Source organism: Styela clava, chromosome 14 (assembly GCF_964204865.1).
Source record: "Styela clava chromosome 14, kaStyClav1.hap1.2, whole genome shotgun sequence".
NCBI classification, from domain to species: Eukaryota; Metazoa; Chordata; class Ascidiacea; order Stolidobranchia; family Styelidae; genus Styela; species Styela clava.
This window is the reverse complement of record NC_135263.1, coordinates 16,100,251-16,119,333: the sequence shown is the minus strand read 5'-3', so window position 1 is coordinate 16,119,333 and position 19,083 is coordinate 16,100,251. Positions and strand designations below refer to the sequence as shown.

Below are 19,083 nucleotides of genomic sequence, written 5' to 3'. Positions count from 1 at the left end.
AAAAACAACACAACAAATAAACATAAGCAAAACAAAAATAACGCTATAAATACATAAAATACGTGATATGACAATCAGATTCACAGTAAGTCTCAAAAAGAGTTATAATATAGCAATTTAGGAGACCAAAAGTGAGGTATAGAATCTAAGATAGCCCGTAACGAACAGTATCTGGGAATCAAATAATGATTGTAATAGAATGTTATTGGAGTTCCTGCATCTTGTCATGAACAACCACAGATTTTTTCTATGGAGTGCTTCGAAAGAGGGAATGTTCCCAGATACCATTTTGTGACGGACACTCTCAGATCTAGAGACACAGTGAATTACGCGATAAGCATTATTATATGAAATTTTGACTTTTTTATAATTATAATTATTGAAAAACAACCAGAGCTGGCAGTCATAAATGCTACAACAATACGTCCTAAATAAAAGATTTTTCACAGTAGTGGAACAATTGACAAATTTTTTCAAAATTGTATGGGCTATAAAATAAATTGATTTATACTGACGTTTCAAGTCAAGGTCATCTCTAAGATCACTGGATGAGAAAACACCAAGATATTTAGTGGACGAAACATAAGTCAATACAGAATTACAAAGTTTGATATCAGGCAAATTATTCAGCCTAAACTTTTTATTCTGGATACACATACAAACAGATTTTTTCGAGTTGTACAAGATGTCATGTTCAATAGAGTATTTATCGCATATTCGATAAACGTTGAAGACCTTTGGCTGAAGGTGAAATGCAACACATGTCATCAGCATAAAAAATATGATTGATAATATTGGTATTTGCTACACATCCAATGGTCTCTTGATTCAACTTAACAGAAAGGTCATCCATGAAAACAGCATATAAATATGGACTTAATATACTTAATATACTATAAATATATACTACTTAATATACTATAATATACTTGCTTGGTACCATTATGGACAGAGAAAGGATCTGACACACTGCTACGGTGCTACCCCATCTAACAAACATGGATTGATTACGATACATGTGTACAATCAGCGACAAAAATATTTTGGGGATCCTTCTGTTGATTAATTTACGAAATAGAGTCCAGTGAATAACTTTATCAGAAGCTTTAGTGGCATCCAAAAAAGCTATGAAAACTGGTGATGATTTTTTGGAATAATAAGTAGCTAGCTGCTTTATTGTAAAAATGCACATGTCAGTCCCGTGACCAGGCTTGAAACTAAACTGGTTGTGAGATGTAGTTAAGTAAGACCCAATGTTATTTAAAATGTGTTTTTCAAAAATCTTAGATAAGACAGAGGCCACTGCAATAGGCCTGTAGTTACTTGCACTACAAATGTCACCATTTTTGTTCTTAATTATAGGCTGAATAGAACTTGAAATGGAGGATGCAGGAATATAACTATGGTTCATACATGTGTTAATATACAAACATAAAAGCACTGATAGAATTGGATGAGAATATGCCAAATGTTCCTTGGTTATCCCATCAGGACCAGGTGAACAACCAGATTTAAGTGAAGAAGCAATACTTGTAAGTGCATCGACAGTGATCAAGTAATTACTGAAACCGTTATCAACATCAGAATTCAAAAATCCTAACACAAAATTTTTATCATTTTCATTGGGAACACTATTAAAAATTTATTCAAAATGATTTTTCCACATATTAGTAATTTCATTCTGCCCAGTGGCACCCCCAACACTAGCTGGAAGTGGGCCGTTATTGTCCTCTGAAATGATCCGCTTAGCGCGAGACCAGAATTGCTTGGGATGGTTACACGATAATGATTTGGCAATAGCATCACATTGATTCCTTGTTCGCTCTCTTTTACAAGCTCGAAACAATCGTTTGAAATGCAATTTTGTTCTAACATATGCAACAAAGATACAACCATGGCGAGGATTGTTATGATAAACCCTCTCAAGATATGCTTGTCGAGCAGCAACATAAGAGTCTCGGACCTCACTGTTCCATCCAGGAATAGGCTTAATGTGCTTATGTAACAATCTAACATGCACCATGTGAGACTGTGGACTAGTAAGGGCAGAACAAATATCATGGTTAAATTGATCAATGCTTTCACGGTGAGATTGGCAATTGATATTATGACATCGAATAGCCCCAAAAGGAATTTTTATAGAACTTAGGTTTTCAAAAGTTGAGTCAGAATATTGGTTCAGCTGCGATGATGAAGCTGAGCTCCAGGAAACAAATTGCTTGACTGCATGGTCACTTTTTGTATCATACATGATAGGGATATGTGAAACATTGATGGACACAGATAAAGGTCTGTGATCTGAAATTATAATGTCTTGAATAACATCTATAGATTCAATAGAATTATGCATATTCACACTTGTAATACAATGATCTAACCAACTAGTTGTTGCATGTGCATCACTAATGTAGGTAAAGGAACCAGGCTGTAGAAGTTCCATATCAGATAAAATGAGACCATTTTCTGAACAAAATCTTTCAATAAATGAACAAAAGTATTTGAGTTGCTGGCATTAAAATCACCAATGATAACAATATTAGATATAGAAGAGTTTTCAATGATAGATTGCATTTTACAAAGTAAGGAGACAAACAAGTCTTCGTTTTCACTGCTGCAACATGGCATATAAACATTTAGAAATAAAATAGAGATTTCCTTATTTTAAAAAGAAATTCCCATCAGTCGATCATCTTTTATAGAATCAATTACAGAAATGAATGGATGCAGTGATTCAATGATTCGCATTTTGCTGTTTCAGCTTCATTAGGAAACTGTTCTTTAACAAATTTGAGCAAATCTTCCTGGTTTGTGTCTGCTTTGAAGCGAGAGAGAAAGATGTTGACTGGTCTCAAAACAGGAGTGAATCTTGTATTTATTAATTTTCCCACAGGTGCCGGTTTCTTCTTTTTGCGGAAAGAAGCTGTTTTCCATTGATTATTCATCATTTCCTTCTGGGTTGAAGGCTGAAATGCTCCATGCTGTGGGGGTTGGTGGTCCCTAAATTTGTCAAGCTCCTCAGCTAATTTCCTGGTTGGGGTTTTTGAGGGTGTGGGATCCTCAGAATTTGGTGAATCGCTGTGAAAATCAGCCATCACTATTTCGGCATAAGATGGTGCATTTTTCTTGGACAACATTCCCTCATTCTGCACAGTGGGTGAAAAGCTTGGAGATTGAATCTTATTTGCATCGTGCAAAGAACGCAACTGAAGAACTTCTTCTGATAAGTTTTTAACTTGTTGTTGAAGGGAGCTTAAAATATCATTTAAACTTTCTTTATTTTTTATAAAATCATCCACATCATTTCGGACATTTTTAATTTCCTGGGCTATGACCAAAGAATCAGCATGGTGCAGGTCAACAGGGGCGCCTATGGCAGACGCGACTTTAACAACCGAAGAATCATTTACAACCTCCACTCCAACAGGTAAATTGAATGGAATATGAACTGTCTCGGGGTTGTAAGCGAGCTGCCCATTTTGGGCGCGATCCGATCCAACACTCAAATTTATATAAAACCGAATCCTAGTCCAATATTTTTCATGGCAAGTTCCAAAATAGACTTAAATACCCAAATTAAATGTTAGGTGTTGATATTTTCCGAAGACTTGGAGTTATGTGTTCTGCGGCATACCTAAAATTATTACCATTTTAAAAACTTATCAAACTTTCAGAAGAAATCCCGTTTGAAATTTGGTTGCATGTGTTAAACAGAGGTATAAGAAAGAGGCGTAGAAAAGAAGTATTTAAAATTCAGATTATGTAATTAAAAGAACTTTCATAAATATCGTCAAACTATATTTCTCTTACAAAATCAGAAATTTCAAATATTCAATGTTAGTTGTATGTTCTTTTATCTTCAAGATAGAACATTAAACTTAAGTCATTACTAACCGAGGATTGGCATAGTTACGCAATTTTTAAATGGTTCACGTCACATTTGTTATCGTATTACGTTTGAATCGTAAAGTATGCGTGAGGGGTCTTACGCACATGCGTACATGTCCACAAATGTCATTCATTCTTTGTAACATAAACAACGCGTAACAAATCGAGCAAAGATTATTTCTAAATATTTCCTGAGTAACATTTTATTTTTAATTGAACTTACTCGAATTATCTATGGCCTCAATTGGTGCACCGATATTTCATTTTGAAACTTGATCTCTGAGTAAGCGGTTCAGGTAAATACAGTTGTTTTTCGTGTACCCCGTATAAGTGATTATAGAGGCGGTGCCCTTAGCATAACGGATACTTCACAATGGTTTTGCCACAATTTGTTAATTGTACGTGTCCATGCATTATCAATTAATAACTTTATCAAAGGATAGAGAACCACGAACAAATTACAATGTTTTCAATTGTTGCACTCAGGATTAATCAGAATTAATTTTTCTTCATCTATCTATAAGGTTTCGCGTTTTCAATCGATAAGAAACCTATGATGTTCATTTATTAGGACAGCAAAACAATTTTATTTCATCACTGCTATAGTTTAACTTCTTTACAGTTCAATTAATAAACATTTTTTACAGCTTCAAATCCATGCGGTGCAGGAGGATTCCCGAATGGAAGACGGTTCCTTTTTGATGTCACGTCATGTGTGCAATACTACTTTGAATGTGTTCATGGTAAGTAGGCTGTGAGTTTCTAGAAACAAAATAGATGAAACCTATGTTGAGGCACAATTCTGCTGCATACGTGAGTGAAAGTGTTTTATTTCAATATGAAACAATTATTATTCAGTTATCTACATTCAACGTCAATGCGCAGCCGGGACAAAATTCGACGTGAAATCAACCACGTGCAATTGGGAAAGAAATATCGCCGCGTGTCAAGGTTTTAACTATTGAATCCACGGTAAAATGGCTGACTTAAATTCAAAAGTTCTATAAATCAAACATTACATATAAATTTGTTCCAAAATGTTATTTTTTTTATATATCAAACGATCATATATTACGTTCATCCAACTGCGTTACCGGCATTGCAACTATTCTGGACTGTTCATTCTTGCGTATCCGTTTATTGTATTGCGTCATTAAAATTGCATATGCTACCGACGTATACCGGTACGTTCGGTTGTTCAATCTTTGTACCGCCTCGTGTACCGTTACGTTCGCACTAGTTTTATTTACAAATTAAATGTCCCTTAACAAGTTTATTACGTGGTTAAATTTTCATCGAGATTGTTTAATTTTAAAAAATTCTCCATACTATTTGGGCCGCACTTGAAAAACTTTGCCAACCACTGCTCTAACACGTCCTGATAACTTCTGACCTAATAACTTGAACGTTTCTCGAATTTTTCTTGATTCAAGTCACAAAGTATGGATGATGACTAAAATAGATTTTGATTTAAAAAGAAAACAAACTGACTTTCACTGATTTGACTAAAATTAACTACATTTTATTTGAGAATCGATTTGGACACAAGGATTGATGACTTGGAGATCGCAATGAATGCGGCTGCAACTGAATCATACTGTTTTCCCAATAAGCAACTCAACTGGTTCGAGACACGTCTGGCAGCCTGTGTGAATGATCTGACAATAAAATTCTCTTCTTTTTAGTATTTTATACTTTTATTTTAGATGAGGAACCTACAGTATCTTCTTCAAGTACAACTACCGCAACATCAGATTCAACATCTATCCCAACAAGTAAATTATTTGAAATTCAATCTTTATTAGAGTTGTGAGCAAGCTTATTTTAAGCGCGATCCGATCCGAACCTAAAATTATACCCGAATCCTAACCCAAAACCTTTTATGCCACGTGTGGCGCATCGTGCTAAGCGTTAGGAATACGCCTGCCACCGCATCTCTGATTACCCTTCTTGGGATCGCAGGTTCGAATCCCATGCGGGGATGATCATGTGCGAGAGAATGGCTGGACACCTCGCCGCCGTAGGGTGGTTCACGTAACCGCTGGTCGTTTACGGCTTGCTCCACTATCAAGTCCACGTAACCGCTGGTCGTTTACGGCTTGCTCCACTATCAAGTCCATGCTTCCGAAAAAACAATTAACTGGCTAACTAATCCCATACCCAACCCGGACTGGTAACCGGACGAGAGGCCGTGGTTCGCCATATGATTAAACCGTATTTATCGGCTTTCCTCTCCCCCGGGATAGATATGTAAATCCTATCCTATCCCAAGTTCCAAAGCAAACCTAAATACCCAAATAACATGAATGGTGTTTATCTTTAGCGAAGCTTTGGAATTATTTGTTCTGCAAAAGTGATGAATATCTGAGACAGTATTAAACAAAGTCATTACTAGCCAAAGATTGACATAATCACGCAATTTTTAAATGGTTCACTTCCCATTTGGAATATAATTACTTTTTCATCGTGAAGTATGCTTGAAAACGTAGGCTATATGCGTACATATTCACAATTGTCCACAATCGTGTAATCAAATACGTTTTTAGTAAAAAAAACTGTGCCGACTCATGTTAAATGAGTGGTTACATTTGACTAAAGCACCGGTTCCCAACCAGTGCGCCATGGCCCGCAGAAACATTTCCAGATTGGCCACAAACTTATTGAAAATTGCTAGAGTTGTCAATAAATTTAGTTGAATTAGATGATAGTATCAATAATTGATGCTGCTGTTTTTTACAACAGGGTGGCAATTTTCATTTTAAATATTAAAGTGAAATTGTCTGTTTTTACAGAAATAATAATATGCTTTCTTGTAGTTTTTCCTTTATAGGAAAAAGTTAATGGCCCACATAATTTTTGAAACGAAAATGGGCCAAACAAAAGTGTTTTGGCCATCGTATCTCATTTTGATATAACCACCAAATTATTTATCAAATTAATCTGATTGTATTTTTTTTTTATTAAAATGTACTTCGAATGTTTCAATCGGGTCATATTGCATTGCATTCCTTTTTTTGCGGTACGATATCAATTCAAAAAGTTCAAATCTGCACAGTAATCAAACAAAATTGTTCCTAAATTTCTATTTTTCATTTTGGCATTAAACTCCCTCGCATAATTCATGGCTCTCATTTGGCGCAAATTTTATTTTGAGACTTGATCTCGAAGCAAGTAGTTCAGGTAAAAGCAGATTTTTGTGCACCCGAAAAGGGAATTATCGAGGAAGGTAAAAGCAGCTTTTTTGTGTACCCGGATAAGGATTTATCGAGGTGACGTTCTTAGCATAACAGAGATACATGACATTAGTTTTGTCATACTTTGTTAGGGCCGGGTGACCATTATCAATGGCTGACTTTAACAAATGATCGAAAAACGTGGAAAATTTCCAATTTCTACGAAAGCATTGCACTTTAGCGCAATTTGAAATAATTTCCTCCACCTATCTAATTGATTTCATGTTTCCCATCGGGGAAAGACATGCAATGTACAAAATACATTAAGTCAACAGATTAACTTTATATCATGATCATAGCAGACCAATTTTAGTTCAAAGTTTTTGAATGCAGTTTCACAGTTGAATTATTTGCCATATTTTTACAGCTGCAAATCCATGTGGTGCAGGAGGATCCCCAAATGGAAAAAGATTTCTTTTTGATGACACATCATGTGTGCAGTACTATTATGAATGTGTTCATGGTGAGTCTTTCTAAACAACGTATCTGAAACGCACGTTGACTAAAAATGTTAATGGGATTTGTCGTAAATGTTTCATTCTACTGAAACGATTGATATTCAGATAACTACATGAAACGTCCATGCGCACTCGGGACAAAATTCGACGTTGAATCAACCACGTGCACTTGGGAAAGGGATATCACCGCATGTCAAGGTAGGTCAACTTTTTTTCTTTTTCATATTTTGAGCCCTTTATTTTGCAAATTCATATGACTTTGCGGGATTATTGCAGAGAGGGGTAAATGTATATTTTATTCAGCGACTAAGAAATTCCTTTGCGACACACATCTTACCACCAAAATGCTTTGAAAAACGTTTGTCAAGTGTCCCACTGTACCCCACTTGTGGGGCACATTCGGACAGACCCTGGGGCACAATGGGTCATTCTGTTAAAATTCAAGGAAATATGCCCTTAAAAATAAGCAATCAATCAGCATAATCGTCTAAAGAACAGGGAGACCTCAAATTTGAAGATTTAAGATTTTTAAAATCAATGTTCAACCGAAATATTTCAGATATTCCACCAAAAAATTCGCTTACAAATTAAATTATTTTCTAATCCGAATCTAAATCTGGAAATATTTTTGATTCTCGAATATATTTCATATTGGACCATGGGTCGAAAGATACCATAATGTTACATAAAAATATAACGCATCTATAGGTCTCTAAGCACTTGTTGTATCAAACACTGTCGAATTGTGCAATGTAGGGCATGTCCCACTGAACCCCGGTCCATTGTTCCCCATAATCAACAAATATCTTCAGATCATCTCACGGCGAAATTCGGAAGGCACATCCACTCGCCAACGTTATAAATATTTCACAGTGGACTATAGCTGAAAGATATCAGACGGTGGTTTGTCACGTTGAAAAGGCTAAGTTAGAAAAAAGAAAAAACTGGAACGGTGAAATTTTAGTTTCAACCCCCCAAAACCAATTTCACCTCATAGATTGCGTCGCTCTACCCGTCCGTTATCCGTTTGCGGGGACGTTGTAACTCACCGATGGACGGATTGAAACATCGAACCGCGAACCGGATTCCGAATATAGTATTAGTGTGAGAGCTGATTTTCCACTGTGCACCATGTCCCAACGTGCCCCACCTTCCCCTACTTCAGACTTTGATTTCGCTGTCAGTCAGATTACCATTAATTTCACATTCCTATTCTAGATAAGCAAATTACAGTAACTGTAGCAGATCCACATTCAAGTACAACTACTGCAACATCAGCCCCAACTACAAGTACTACCGTAACAACAAAAGAACCAACATCTCCTCCACCAGGTGAATCTACTGGTATACTAAATAAATCATTTACGAAAAAGATCTCTTTAGGCCGATCGGAGCCCGAAAAACTAGCTTTGATTTCCGACTTGGGCAGCTGATAAACTGCTCCAACATACAACCAAAGCGTTGACATTTCACCCGCGTGGTCGTTTGAGGGCACTTGACACGTGCTTACATGATTTGTTACTAGTATGTTACTGCCACCAAAATAGATTTGGTATTAAAGGTTTTGTTTTGCTTGTATGCAGTAAATTTATGGTTTATTCATACCTCATTTTACAGATTTAGAATCTTGCACTGAAGCTCAACGCCAATACGTCACTATGTTCAGGTGGGTTCTACTGCGTACAATCTTCAGAGAAAATACAGATATTCATGATGATACGATTCATATGTTTCATGAATTTCATAATCTCAATTTTTTTAAATATCAAAAAATTAAACGAGAATTTAATGAAGTTTATTTTTTATCAGTATGAGGAAATTTATTTATTTAATTCATTTTTGACAGAGAATGGCAGCAAGCAATGGATGACTGGTCTACATTAATGGATGAATACGATCCTTGTCCATAATAAATATGTTAATTGTTTTCGTAATTTTAAAAGATTTTTAGAATTTCAAGGCACAAAAATAGGAGCTAATGAATATGATTCAAAAATATCACTAAATATTTGTACAATTTTACTGGAAAGATGAAAAACAAAAAACAACTCAACTTCCCTGAGTGGCCAACGTACGAATATATTTTCTTGTATCACTCACTATATAATAGCATTATTTCTGACAAGACAATCAGTTTAATAGTTGGGCGAAAATCTATTATGGAAGGAAAGACTTGAAAAAAAATTCCGGTCAGTAGGGATCAATAAAATGCTTCCAGATTTTTTTTAAACATGGTTAGAAAAAGGGGATTTACGAAACATTTTAAAGATGTCATTTATGTATCCATGAATCTATTTAACGTTTAAAAATTAACCAAATGCGAGTGTGAAATTATGAGAAATATCAAGATTGAACTTACACTTTAGACCGAATAAAATGTTTCTGAATATTTTATGAGCCACATTTTGTTTGTGCTCTAAAATCTCCCATATAGTAAGGTCTTCGCCTCGTATAAGGTTACAGCGTAACATTTCTTGCATCACACATGTCATGTACAGATTCTGCGAATGCTTTAATTCCGTCCAGAGAAAAATATTCATTTATTGAGTTTTAATTAAGGAACCTTTTGCATCTAAAGCTAATGACATCGTCAGGTTGGCACTATAGAAGGGACTTTTGCAGGACCCAGTCCCAAGACGATGTAATCCAATAAGCACCGGTCACAAATTGATTTTATTAAAGGATACTTAACACGTTTGTGATATATGTAGAGAAATGGGAAGCAGTAGAAATACAGCACGGTAGTGAGAAATTTAGAAATGGGAAGCAGTAAAAAACGTCACGGTAGTCGAAAATTTTCATTCTTTTACAAGCTCAAAGATATGACTTCTTTCATCATATTGATATGACAAAAATAGATCAATCAAATCAATTACTTCAAAATTAAATTTTCAGTTGTTAAAGAGCCAATTTTCACAAGTTTTATAATATTCTAAAAGAACGTATATAACATTCATATATATATATATACTTTTTTGTCTTCTCATTACTTGGCATATACACGATAATTATTTACCGTATTTTCCGGCGAATAAGTCTACCCGGTCAATTTGACGAAGCCCGTTTTCAAGCCTGAAAAAATGGGTTTTTGCATATAACCTGCCAATAATTCGGGGTAGTGAAATCGCATCAACATCGGAATCTCTAATTACCATACAATGTCTTTTGAGCGGTCGCCGCGTTTGCGCATTGGTTAAAATATCCTATATATAATGACGTTTTCCTGTAGGGTAATATTCAATCCATAATAACTACGGTAATTCAAACTGTCTTCAAATTTTAATCTACTTGTGTTCAACTCGCGATTGCGTCAAACATCAAAGAACATTACCTAATACATAATAAAACGACACCAAAAAAATGAAAAATATCATACTCGCTTAATAAGGCGACCTCCCAAAAATCAGGCCAAAAATTTGGGTCTAGAAAAGCGACTTATTCGCCGGGAAATACGGTATATAATGCCAACAAATAGGCCTAGATTGACCATTGGGCAAATTAGGCACGTGTTTGGGGCACCAGGAAAAGAGGTCACCATAGAAAATTTCAAAGCCGAATAATCCGTGGTGTCTCAGTATTTGAGAAAACAATACGAGTGTGCCAGGCGACTCAGTCCTCGAATGTTCGCTTTTTTCTTTATCATCTATCTATGACCTATCATCTTGATCCTCTTTATAGATGTTGGTAGGTTCAAGACTAAGATGTTAGATGAATTATTTGCAAGTGAGATCGTTTTTAGGATAGGATCGGATTAACATATTTATTGCGGAAGAAAGAAATGCCGATAAGACGGCCAATAATCATATGGCGAACCACGGCGTCCTGTCCGGTTACCAGCCCGTGTCGCGTACGCGATTAGTCAGCCAGGTATTTGTTTTCAGATGCATGGACTCGATGACGGAGTAAGTCGTAACCGACCAGCGGCGAGGAGTCCAGCAATCCACTCGCACATATTTAACCCCGCAGTGGATTCGAACCCGCGAACCCACGCAAGGTAATTAGAGGTTTGATGGCGAGCGTATTCCTAACGCTCAGCACGATGTGCCACACCACCGAGTCTATTTGTTATATATTTGCGTATATATATTATTCATACCTAATTTAACGTTTGCTTTTCAGATTTGAGCTACTGCACTGAAGTTCAACGCCAATACGACATCATGTTCAGGTGGGTTCTACTGCGTATTAATCTTTAGACCAAATAACAGATATTCAACATAATACGGTTCACATGCGTCAAAAATTTGATAAACTTTAATTATTTTGAAATATCAGTAAACCATCCAACATATTTTAAATTTTAAGTTATGATTGTATTATTTTACCTGCTTATTTTGTGCTTTTTCTGCTCTTTTATATTTATAAAATTTCAGTGTTACTTATTTTTCTGAATATTCAATTTTTTGATGATAATTCGTTCGAGATAGCTTCATGTTACCACGCTGTTTTATTTTATTTGGAGTATTTGACAGTTAATTTAATTAATTAATTTTTGACAGAGAATGGCGAAAAGCAATGGATGACTGGTCTAGTGGGAAACGTGGTACAAGTGGGATACAAATATATTCATCTGCAGAACTCATTGATACTAATACATTTAACAATTTAATACGTGGGCCAAAATCAAGCGTAAATTTTTCTCTACAACTTTTTTTTTCGGTTAGTTCGGTTATATTCTTTTTGAAATATACTTAAAAAAGGAGATTTTACAAAGAATGTTCATGCTATACATGCGCAGGGCAGAAAAATTTGTGCAAGCTGAACAACAGTTACTCAACAATATTTACAACAGAATATTTAATTGTGTCGACAACATGTTAATCAATTTAACATTCATAAATGAGCAAGATGCGTGTGTAAAATAGAACAAATGTTAGGCTGAAGCTTACACATTCAACCAAACAAAAATCGTTCTGAATCTTTTTGAGCAATTTTTTGCTTTTTTTTGCGATAAATACTTTCAAATATTAATAGGTCAAATATAAATTTTAAAGCAAATGGCCGGTGAAGGGAATCTTGTAAGAAATATTACGCCTGAGTAACTCGTGAAGTGAAAACTGCTTGCAGTTTTACTGCTTATAATATTAATCTTAAACATAAGTAACATCTGGTGACGCAAGTATAATTGAACATGGCCCAAGCAAACCAATTTGTGTCGAATAGTGCAAGGTCCATATCCCTCTCAGTCATTTTGTTCTGCGTGACCGTTGTCGTTAGAGTCATCAACTAAATTATTAAGTAGGCCGGGAATGTCAAAGAAACCATGGATAAGGCCAATGATAAATGCTGCTGAAAAAAGTGACTGGAAGCATCTTTGTACCAATAAACTTTGTAAACATTCAATTCTATTTCATAAAGTGCAATGCATTTCAATCGCGTGTCTCAAACGCTGCCCAATATATGCTGCATGTATATATAAATTGTTATGATATTTACGGCGAAGGTTTCAGGGATTTCAACTGTCGTAATTATTTTATAGAATGTATGCCAGACTTCTATTTGAGATAACCATTCATTCAAATAATGGAAAAAAGCGTCTAATCAAAAATATTTGTTAATGATACAAATTTATCAAAATATTGTCAAAAAGAAGATAATTTATCACATTTATTGCAAAACTATCGATGACTTTACAAACTAGTATACATGAAATAAGAAAAATTACAAGAAAGTATATATGTGTATTATTAGATTAATTAAATTATAAAAAAAAGCTCCTACATTTCACAATATCTCACATGATGTGACAGCCCCTGATTTTTGGATGGCTTCGAAGAGACAACAGATTCTTAAGTAACCCCATAAAAGTACCACCATACAGTACGGGCAACCCTAAAATGCGGGAAACGGGAACGACGGGAACTACGGGAAATGCACTAAAATGCGGGAACTGAGGGAACGACGGGAAATTGCAAAAACTAAAATGCGGGAACTACGGGAATGACGGGAACTACGGGAAATTTCACTAAAAAGCGGGAAATTTCACAAAAAGCGGGAATGACGGGAAATCGCTTTAAGGTACGGGAAATATTCATTTTGGGGTATGTTTAGGGGAAATTGTTCTAGAAAACGAAAGCAATGGTTAATATACGCTTGGGGGTGTAGGTACGTGAAAATTTATCTAAAATGCGGGAACGACAGCAAATCGCGTTAAAGTACGGGAAATACTCATTTCAGAGTATGTTTAGAAGAAATTGCACTAGAAAATGGAAGCAACGGGAAATATACGCTTGAGTTGTTTGGATACGGAAATTTCACTAAAAGATTCTAATAATATTCGGATTCGGATAATATGTATTCGGATAATATGTATGTTAGTACAATTACCCCGTACATGCACACTCAAGTATAAACGGCACTCCGGAAGTATGTGCAACAAGATGATGCACAACCTGAACTCTAACCTGGTACGGGCAACCCTAAAATGCGGGAAACGGGAACGACGGGAACTACGGGAAATGCACTAAAATGCGGGAACTGAGGGAACGACGGGAAATTGCAAAAACTAAAATGCGGGAACTACGGGAATGACGGGAACTACGGGAAATTTCACTAAAAAGCGGGAAATTTCACAAAAAGCGGGAATGACGGGAAATCGCTTTAAGGTACGGGAAATATTCATTTTGGGGTATGTTTAGGGGAAATTGTTCTAGAAAACGAAAGCAATGGTTAATATACGCTTGGGGGTGTAGGTACGTGAAAATTTATCTAAAATGCGGGAACGACAGCAAATCGCGTTAAAGTACGGGAAATACTCATTTCAGAGTATGTTTAGAAGAAATTGCACTAGAAAATGGAAGCAACGGGAAATATACGCTTGAGTTGTTTGGATACGGAAATTTCACTAAAAGATTCTAATAATATTCGGATTCGGATAATATGTATTCGGATAATATGTATGTTAGTACAATTACCCCGTACATGCACACTCAAGTATAAACGGCACTCCGGAAGTATGTGCAACAAGATGATGCACAACCTGAACTCTAACCTGGTATACATACTATGTTCAGGTTGTGCGTCATCTTGTTGCACATACTTCGGGAGCGCGTATAAACTTGCCGTTGCTTTTGCTATTCAATGCAAAATTACCCCACACATACTCTAAAATACATATTTCCCATACCCTAAAGCAAATTCCCGTCATTCCCGTCTTTTGTGAAATTTCCCGTAGTTCCCGCAATTTCAAATTGACAAATTCCCGTCGTTCCCGCAGTTCCCGTTTTTTAGTGCATTTCCCGTCGTTCCCGTTTCCCGCATTTTAGGGCCCTAATGACGGGAAAATTTACTAATAAGCGGGAGAATGTTACGAAATGCGGGAAAGTGGGGAAATTGCTCTCAGATAGGGAAAATATGCATTTTAGAGTGTATGTAGGGGAAATTTCACTAAATAGCGGGGAATTTCCCACAAAGTGGGAATGACGGGAAATAGCTCTAAGATTGGGGAAATGGGCATTTTATTGTGTATGTACGGGAAATTGTACTAGAAGGCGAGAGCAACGGGAAACATACACTTGAATGTGTAGGTACAAGAAATTGTATTGAAAAGCGGAAATTACGGAAAATATTACTCATGAGTAGGAACTATGTGATATTTTGGGAAATTTTACTGAAAATCAAGTGGGTATAAGGGAAATTCTCTAAATAAGCGGCGATGACGGGAACAACGGTAATTGATGGCGATGACGGCAATGAAAAGCGAACGTATTGACAAATGACGGGGAGAGTCGGAAGAGTAAGAGCATCGCGTAAAAAATAAATAATATGTATTTAGCTGTTTTATATAGAAAATTACAACAAAATATGTAAGTATTGAAAATGGCGGGAAGAGCGGAAAATTGCGGAAAAGGCGGGAAGAGTAAGAATATCTCGGGAATGCGGAAAATAGGTATTTAGGTGTTTTATATAGAAAATTGCAACAAAATACGTAAGTCTTGAAAATGGTGGGAAGAGCGGAAAATTGCGGAAAATACGGGAAGAGTGAGAATATGGCGGGAATGCGGAAAATAAGTATTCAGGTGTTTTATATAGAAAAGAGCGAAAAATACGTAAGTATTGAAAATAGCGGGAAGAGCGGAAAAATGCGGGGAGAATAAGAATATCGCGGGAATGCGGAAAATAAGTATTTAGGTGTTTTATATAGAAAATTGAAACAAAATACGTAAGTATTGAAAATGGCGGAAAAGGCGGGAAGACTAAGAATATCTGGGGAATGCGGAAAATAAGTATTTAGGTGTTTTATATAGAAAATTGCAACAAAATACGTAAGTATTGAAAATGGTGGGAAGAACGGAAAAGGCGGGAAGATTGAGAAAATCGCTGTAAAACAGGAAGTTTATATTTAGGTGTTTTTATACAGGACATTACAATGAAATGCGAGATTCGGGAAGAACAAGAAATCTATGTACAGCATAAGATTCCTGCGGAAGTCGTTTTTATTTCCACAACAGCAAGAAAAGCATCTTATAAAGTTAATTCATATGTAGCCTGCTAAGACATGGCAGGCTGCGCTTTCGAAATTGTCCAAGCTATGTAGCGCGCGTTTCATCTATCACGATTAATAAGTATAAGTTTATTTCGAGTCCATAAATAAATAAAAACCGATTATGATATCAGGAGAGCAAACAAAATCTTAGATAAGGTTGAAAACGCACAGAATATAAGATGGAGGGTTTTGCCAAGAAGAAGTGGTACGTGTTCACTCACCTAAAATATTTCACACACGCTCACACACACAACCATACAGAAGTTATAAAGTAAGAAGAACATGATAAATTACATACTGGTAGTTAAAAAATATATATGAATAAATGAAAAATCACTGGCCACACCATATTAATAAATTTATATTGTTTTCCACGGCCGAATTGATCGATTCTATAAATAGGAGTGAACAGCAAAGATGAATTTTTATGAGAAATATATCGCCAAGCTGATTATTGTACACTTTTGTGGACATAACGATCGTTTCAATATTATATTATTATTTTTCTTTTGCTTGGTCATGATAAAATCGCTTTTCTCTTCGAATACTTGACTAATTGTTTTGAAATTTTCAGTGGTTAAAGATTAATTTTATCGCCAGAAGGCTATCACTTTTACTTATTTCAAAAATTTCTGTGGACTTCAAGAGATTCGTTTTTTATGTGTCAGAATAAAAAATAGCGACACCTTGTGACGTGTCCATATATTTGAGCACAGCTCTCTTGTTATATTTAATTTAGGGTAGGGCGATAGAGTAAAGGAATATATTGGTTACCGAGGTAAGGTTTTTTTAATTTTTAGATATTGACTTCTGCAAGGATAACGGAATTAGGATTGTTACTTAACAGGATCATTTCTTCATTAAGTTATTATGACGCAATTGATGTCAATTCAAATTTATCGTGGATGAGACATCAGCGAATTTTGTTGATGTAGACACCATTTATATTCAATAAGCTAGCCAATGAATTGATCATCACGAAACGACCTGAAAAACGGAAAATAAATCTGCGAGTAATAGAATATTCAAGGGTTACATATTAGGAAACAACACTACCCTACCTACCTACACTTTTGATGAGAAGAAATTATTATTTTGAGTAGATATTGATCATTAGTTATTTATCTTTAAAACGCTAGTTGAAAGACATGAGTTGAATTCTGGTTGGGATACAGGGTAAATTTCTCGCAAACCATGCAAAAACTCTCAAACCACACTAACCATTTGCATGTTTCGTGAACTTTAACCACTTCTAATAGTCATATTTTACTGTGAACTTATCAGCGTAAACTTGGAGGGAGCTGACTCCGATGACTGCATGATCGTATCACTCCTTCCAGTCTATACCGAAAAAAGTGTATTTTTTCTTTAGCCATTATTTATTGTAATAAATGTTTTTTCTGGTGCGCGAAATAAAATCTCTCTCTCTCTGTTGGCCTTCACGTTCATTTCACAGCAGAACCTTAACCTAGAATAAAATTTTGTATACACACAAGACAAATCATAGAATACCACAACAAATTAAAACCAAGGGGATAATCCAATATATCTCTACTGGTCGCCTAATTACAATAGGAGGTACAGGAGCTAAACTATACCGTCTACAACCCTCATAAGGTATTACACCGCCCAAATAGAAACAAAGACCATGCATGTGTGATGTTAAAAGTTGGTTCATCGGTTGATTCGTTTGAAAAAGGGATTATTGATAGCAAGCCGGGGAACGTCCGGTTTTCAGTAAATCGTTCAAGAATATAGCACATTGACGTTGACAAAGTCGTAAGAATTTATGTCTCACTGCAAATGTCGCCAAATTGCATTTCAAAAAATGTTGAAAGTTTTGGGAAGGGCCCATGGAATTTAGTTTCATCACATATAGTTGCATCATTGATTTAAGTGTATTTCACTATCTGTTGTTCGGAACAATTCAATTCGATCGTACAACTTTACACTATATGAAAATTTTGCATTACAATCCATTGCGTTCCTATTTGATCTCTGTGGGTATTCGGTTAATTCCACTAAAATACCTTTAAAGAGAATCAGAAGCAAGATTCAGATTATAGGGAGCATTAAACCTATACTTGCATAAGACAATATTGGGCAACACCCTTCACACAAATAAAACAGCACTGTAATGATGCTAAGTTAACAGGAAATATCAATTCACTGAATAACAAAAATATACAAGTAACACTCGTAATAAATTACGTAAAACAATGGAAGACGGTTTAGATCGCCAGCTAAAAAACAGCTAAATACATATTATTTATTTTTTACGCGATGCTCTTACTCTTCCGACTCTCCCCGTCATTTGTCAATACGTTCGCTTTTCATTGCCGTCATCGCCATCAATTACCGTTGTTCCCGTCATCGCCGCTTATTTAGAGAATTTCCCTTATACCCACTTGATTTTCAGTAAAATTTCCCAAAATATCACATAGTTCCTACTCATGAGTAATATTTTCCGTAATTTCCGCTTTTTAATACAATTTCTTGTACCTACACATTCAAGTGTATATTTCCCGTTGATCTCGCCTTCTAGTACAATTTACCGTACATACACAATAAAATGCCCATTTCCCCCATCTTAGAGCAATTTCCCGTCATTCCCACTTTGTGTGAAATTCCCCGCTATTAAGTGAAATTTCCCCTACCGACACTCTAAAATGCATATTTTCCCTATCTGAGAGCAATTTTCCCTCTTTCCCGCATTTCGTAACATTCTCCCGCTTATTAGTAAATTTCCCCGTTTCCCGCATTTTAGGGCCCTGAATGTATAGGCCCTAATATGTATTTTAGAGTATGTGTGGGCTAAATTTTCACTCAAGGACGAAAGCAACGGCAAGTTTATACAGTGCTCCCAAGTATGTTCATCAAGATGGCGCACAACCTGAACCAAGTATGTGTACCAGGTTAAAGCTCAGGTTGTGCGCCATTTTGTTGCAAATACTTCCGAAGTGCCGTTTATTCTTAAGTGTGCATGTACGTAGTAATCGTACTATAATACATATTTCCTTTA

The 19,083-nt window shown here is 35.8% G+C and overlaps 1 protein-coding gene across 1 annotated transcript; it reads left to right on the top strand.

Annotated features, from left to right (window-relative positions):
• Positions 1-2,853: 2,853 nt before the first annotated feature.
• LOC144432130 (uncharacterized) lies at positions 2,854-9,899 on the top strand. The gene is made up of 9 exons (XM_078120222.1): positions 2,854-3,424; positions 4,533-4,628; positions 4,744-4,836; positions 5,592-5,660; positions 7,486-7,581; positions 7,682-7,774; positions 8,795-8,908; positions 9,194-9,242; positions 9,423-9,899. Exons 1-9 carry the CDS (start codon positions 3,328-3,330, stop codon positions 9,484-9,486), a joined length of 771 nt encoding a protein of 256 aa, XP_077976348.1. The 5' UTR covers positions 2,854-3,327; the 3' UTR covers positions 9,487-9,899.
• The last annotated feature ends 9,184 nt before the right edge of the window (positions 9,900-19,083 follow it).